This window comes from Hyla sarda, chromosome 5, assembly GCF_029499605.1.
Source record: "Hyla sarda isolate aHylSar1 chromosome 5, aHylSar1.hap1, whole genome shotgun sequence".
Classification (NCBI taxonomy): domain Eukaryota; kingdom Metazoa; phylum Chordata; class Amphibia; order Anura; family Hylidae; genus Hyla; species Hyla sarda.
The window spans coordinates 315,877,603-315,883,602 of NC_079193.1; the positions used below are offsets into that span (position 1 = coordinate 315,877,603).

Here is a 6,000-nt window from a genome sequence, read left to right on the forward strand (position 1 = left end):
AATCTCAGATAATCCTTATCCTTTTACTGACAGCAGCCTCCACCTGCTACAATATTAAGGAATGGAAACAATTTCCAAGTGAACAGGTGCTTGTACTTTGTAACAATCTGCTTTATACACAGGGCCTGATTCGGGATCTCTACCTCATTGATATTTAATATGGCACCTGTCAAACTCTATAAAACCATACTGCACCCGAGAGTGTATACTGTGGTTAATTTCAACAACCTATTGTCATATAGAGGCCCAGGAATTATTGGGGAGTTCTTTCTTGGCATCATCTCTAAGGGTACGTTCACACTGACAAATATATGAGCGGAATTTGCGCTGAACAAATCCACTCAGAAATGACAGTTTTTTTTCCGCTCGGACTCGGCACGGAATCTGCGAGCAATCTGTGTGGAATTTGTGCGGAATTCCGCGCTGATTCCGCACAGAAATCAGTGCGGAGTTCAGTGCAGCATAGAAGACATTGTAAATATTTATTTTTGAGCCAATTCCGCGGGAATTCCGCGCAGAAATGTGGCGGCCTGAAATTTTTTTTACATTGACTTCTATGGAGTTACGACGCGAATTCCGCATGAAGAACGAACATGTTCATTCTTCATGCGGAACGGAATTCAGTGATGGAATTCCGCTAGCGGAAATTCCTCAGTGTGAACTGAGGAGCAGAGTTTTCATTACATGCTATGGGGTTTTTCACTGCTGAATGATTTGGAGAGGAATAAGCGAGCAGAATTACTCACGGAAATTCCTCTCCAAACCCTCTGTGTGAACATACCCTAACAGTGGGGCTGTCCCTTCCTCAGATCTGAGCCAGAGGCCAAACTGAAATAGTAACATGTAGTGGTGGATTCTCTTTTTGGTACAGTTTTTCCTAACCAAAATTGAATCCAGCATAGTCCTCCTTTATATTATCAATTCTTTTTGAATTCACATTTAGCAAAAAACAAACATTTGTTAGCGGTTCCCCCCCCCAAAAATTTTTTTTTTGCGAACCCCTTCCTATATTAAATATAGTTTCAAACCTTAGCAGCAGACGGCTGGCACTGGTCCTGTGTAGTTAAGCACTTCAGTCTGCAGTACAGCCTAGCGGTTCAGTTTAGTTCCGAGCCCTCTCCCCATCACACCCCGATGCTACTACCCGCAGAGAAGAAGCAACTTCCAAGTACAATGGCAAGAAAGGAGAAGCGGGGGCACTCACGTTTTGGTGATCAGGTAACAGGCTTCTTTATTTCATCGGTGCAGGTAAAATCATACAATAGCGGGCATCAGGAGACGCCCCGCTATTCTATGATTTTACCTGCACCGATGAAATAAAGAAGCCTGTTACCTGATCACCAAAACGTGAGTGCCCCCGCTTCTCCTTTCTTGCGATTATATTAAATATAGTGTTTGCAACTGATCCCGGACATACTTCACCTGACGACATCTGGTGCAGCACATTTTTTTATTTTATGATGTACTAATATTGTAGACAGTTCTGGAAAACTGGTACAGCCACTACTACAACTGTACAATATACATGTGAGCTCTGAAGTTCACATATTTATTGTATGATAACATGGTGAAGGACAAAGGACCAAAGATAATAGCACAGCAGGAGACCATTGTCAAATGATAAGACAAGAAGAAAATTCCAGGTGGATTAGTCATAAATTGAGTTACACCATTTCCTGCCGCAAGTTTTGAGACTTCACCAAGTCAGAACAAATATATCTTGTCTGTTTTGGGGACACAGCAACTTTCTTTTCTTCCAGGAGGGCTAGTTATTTGCCGTACCATTTCTGCACTTTAAAATACTATACATATTATATACTATATACTAATATATATTTGTACATAGAATGGTCCAAAAAAAAAAAAAAAGATAAAAAAAATATCCAATGAGCGGCACCTGTGTGGTTGAAAATGCCTCGTTAATGTCAGAGGAGAATGGGTAGACTAGTTCAAGGTGACAGAAAAGCAACAGTAACTTAAATCAGTGTTTCCCAACCCAGTCCTCAAGGCACACCAACAGTCCAGGATTTTAATTTTTCCCTGTTCTATTCCAATGGAGTAACTGAAAAAAAAAAACGGAATGTTGGTGTGCCTTGAGGACTGGGTTGGGAAACACTGACTTAAATAACCACTTGTTATAACCAAGGTATGCAGAATACCATCTTTGAACGATCAACATATCGAACCTTGAAGCAGATGGGCTACAGCAGCGGCAGATCACACTGGGTGTGAATCCTGTCAGCTAAGTACAGGAATCTGAGGCTACAATTTGCACAGGGTCACCAAAATTGGACAATGGAAGACTGAAAGAACATTGTCTGGTCTGATGAATCTCCATTCCAGCTGTGACGCTTAGATAGCAGGGTCAGAATTTAATGTGAACAACATAAAAGCATGGATCCATCCTGCCTTGGATCAAAGGTTTAGGCTGCTGGTGTAATGGTGTGGAGGACAATTTTCTTGGCACACTTTGGGACCTTAAAGGGGTTCTCCGGTGCTTACACATCTTTTCCCCTATCCAAAGGATAGGGGATAAGATGCCTGATCGCGGGAGTCCCGCCACTGGGGACCCCCGGGATCTTGCACGCGGCACCCCGTTTGTGATCAGTCCCCGGAGCGTGTTCGCTCTGGCTCTGATTACAGGCGACCACCGGGCCGGTGGCGTGACGTCACGCCTCCGCCCCGTGTGACGTCACGCTCCGCCCCTAAATGCAAGCCTACGGGAGGGGGAATGATAGCTGTCACGCCCCTCCCATAGACTTGCATTGAGGGGCGGTGCGTGACATCACACGGGGGTGGAGGCGTGATGTCACACGCCCCCGGGGGTCGCCGGTAATCAGATCCGGAGCGAACACGCTCCGGGGACTGATTACAAACGGGTGCCGCGTGCAAGATCCCGGGGGTCCCCAGCGGTGGGACCCACGCAATCAGGCATCTTATCCGCTATCCTTTGGATAGGGGATAAGATGTCTAAGCACCGGAGTACCCCTTTAAGCATTGTTTAAATGTGACAGCCTTTTGAGCATTGTAATGTATCTGAAGAACATTAGAATATCTACAGTATGACTCGTAACTTTAATATCAGTTGTGTACGAAGCGCAGACGTCGTGTGATTCCTTAGAGAACACATTCTGGATTCCGAAAAATCCCGTCTCAATAATCCATGCCCCTATACTCAGAGACGGCTCACACATCAGGGAGCCCTATGGCAGACACTAGCCTTCCCCAAGAGGCAGCTGTGTCACAGCCCTGTCTATACCCACAGCTGTCAACACATGTAGAGAAGGGGAGAGACATCACAAGTAATGTGCTGGAGGGAATGAGATGGATGAGGAGACAGGGGGGAAGGAGGGAAAAGAGGAGGACATGTGCAAAATATTAAAGGGTTAAAAAAAAAAAAGGGAGTGCGCAAGTATGCACTGAAGCATATTTCTCCAGCGGATAATCCAGTTAGTTTGTCGAGGATAAACAAACTTTGGTTAAACACACAAGCAAAAGCGGAAAAGCAACAAATCCGTCTCTTACAATTCGATGAGGTGCGTTAGGTAGGACACGTCGACATTATACGTATGCGCGGTGCACCGGGAATAAACAGCATTTTTTAAATTAGATAAGGCTATGTTCACACCAGCACCTCCCTTTTTGTGGTTCCGTTCCATCATGGGATAGAAAGTAATGGCAGCCGCTAACGGCATCTGAAGCACCTCCAATGGGTTTCACGGTCAAAAATAGCGCCACTTTTAACGCAGATGTGAATGCAGATTCACCTGCCCCTTCATGCATTATAGCAGTGTTTCCCAAACAGGGTGCCTCCAGCTGTTGCAAAACTGCAACTCCCAGCATGCCCGGACAGCCGAAGGCTGTCCGGGCATGCTGGGAGTTGTAGTTTTACAACTACAACTCCCAGTGCAGAATTCCAGGCAGGTTCTAGCATTAAAAATCCAGTACCCAGCAGACTGGAAGAATAGTTATTCCGGAAAGAGTCGTCGTTATTATAATGTCCGTGTAACTCTTTCCTTTCCAGAGCACTCAGCGTGGATGGAACAACAATAGCGAAAGACAAGATCACTTACCTTGCTCCGTACTCTCCATGACTGCTCGCTGACTGGCACTAAACAGCAACAACTCCACACAGCACTCTCACTGCTTCGCCTTCCACTCCCACCTTCCTCCCCGCCCCCGTCCCAGTCATAACAGCCTCGTTCACTGGCTTCCATTTTCATTTTTTTTTTTTTTTTTGTTAACTTTACTAAAACAGCTGAAGCGACAAATGTCTCCCAGCTGCGCGTCATAGACGAAATCAGTGTCTATTGTATTAAGTGTAATGTCACCGCGGTGCTGTCATGTGACTTCACTATCGGGGAGATTTATCATAACCTGTGCAGAGGAAAAGTTGCCCAGTCGCCCATAGCAACCAATCAGCTCGATTCTTTCATTTTTAGGAAGGCCTGTGAAAAATGAAAGAAGCTATCTGATTGGTTGCTATGGGCAACTAGGCAACTTTTCCTTTGCGCAAGTTTTGATAAATCTCCCCCAATATCACCATAACAATGTAGACGCAAATGAGGCACACATTCATACACTGGTATAGTGCAGTCACTACAAGGCTGAGTATACACCTAAGGGGACATGTGTCAATGTTGGTGTAGGTAGATGTTTTTTATAGAGCGTTTTGGTTGGTCTAAATTTGGTGCAATTGCACCAAATTTACCATACGTATGCAAGCTGCATATATGGACATTTATCAACGGGTTTAGTCAGGTTTTCTTTACTATAATTGTCGCAAAATTGTCGCTACTTCCACTATGCGATTTTTCGTGCGACATTTTGACTGGAAAGCGAGAAAAGCAAGTTTTCCAAAAATTAGCTACGTAGTAATAATTTTAAAATGGACTACGGGTAGTCAGGTATTTATTAACTGCGACAGTCGCAACTGCGCAAAAAAAAGTCGCGACAGGGTTAAAAATGTACTAAATTTACTCCAGCTCAAACATGGAGCAGAAAAAGCTACTACCAAAGTAAAAAAGGAAAAATTGCTTACGTGAAAGAAAATTATCAACAGGCTGAAACCAGTTGATAAATAAGTCGCACATAAGCAAAAAAAAAGTAAGGAAAATATTACTAAAAAAAAAGAGAATACATAAGCAAACATTGATAAATGTCCCTCATAGTGAATAGAACTGTGTGGAGATTTAGGGGAAGGTTTATCAAAACCTGTCCAGAGAAAAAGTTGCTGAGTTGCCCATAGCAACCAATCAGTCCTTTTCAAAAATGAAAGAAGCGAACTGATTGGTTGCTATGGGCAACTAAGCAACTTTTCCCTCTGGACAGGTTTTGATAAATCTTCCCCTAAGGCTGGGTTCACACTGTGGAATTTATGGGCAGAATTTCTGCCGGCGGCACTAGGACCGCGCGGATCTCAAAAGATCCACACAGAAATGCATTGCCGTCTATGGGGACGGTAATGCATTTCTGGGTGGATCTTTTGAGAGATCTGCTCAGAAATGCATTGACATCTATGGGGATAGCAATGCAGTCCTCATGGTCCTAGTGCCGCTGGCTTGATCTCTGGCAGAAATGATTGTTCTATTGCTTTGAGGATTGGATTCCACTGAGGTTTGTATAGTATACAGGGGTGCATAGTGTACCCATGTATACTATACAGGAGCCCAGCAAGGAAAGAGTTATCCCACGCTGCTGCTGAGTAGTGTTGCTCGCGAAAATTCACAATTCAAATTTTATTCGCGAATATCGCATATTCGCGAATTCGCAAATATTCGCGAATATAGCGCTATATATTCGTAATTACGAATATTCGTTTTTTTTGTTTTTTTTTATATATATATATTTTTTTCACAGTGCACATCACAGTGATCACCCCTCTCTGCTTCCAGCTTATGTGGTGTAAGAAGGCTCTAATACTACTGTGTGAGACTGGTGTGCGAATTTTCGTATATGCGAAAATCTGCATATGCTAATTTTCGCATATGTTAATTTTTG

General features: G+C 43.8%; 1 protein-coding gene across 1 annotated transcript in view; it reads right to left on the minus strand.

Annotated features, from left to right (window-relative positions):
- Positions 1-4,222, minus strand: part of TPD52 (tumor protein D52) — an 88,169-nt gene extending 83,947 nt beyond the window's left edge. The window contains exon 1 of the mRNA XM_056522214.1: positions 4,074-4,222. Within this exon, the coding sequence (XP_056378189.1) occupies positions 4,074-4,092 (19 nt within the window). The 5' untranslated portion in view covers positions 4,093-4,222. The remainder of the gene's footprint in view (positions 1-4,073) is intronic.
- Between the last annotated feature and the right edge of the window lie 1,778 nt (positions 4,223-6,000).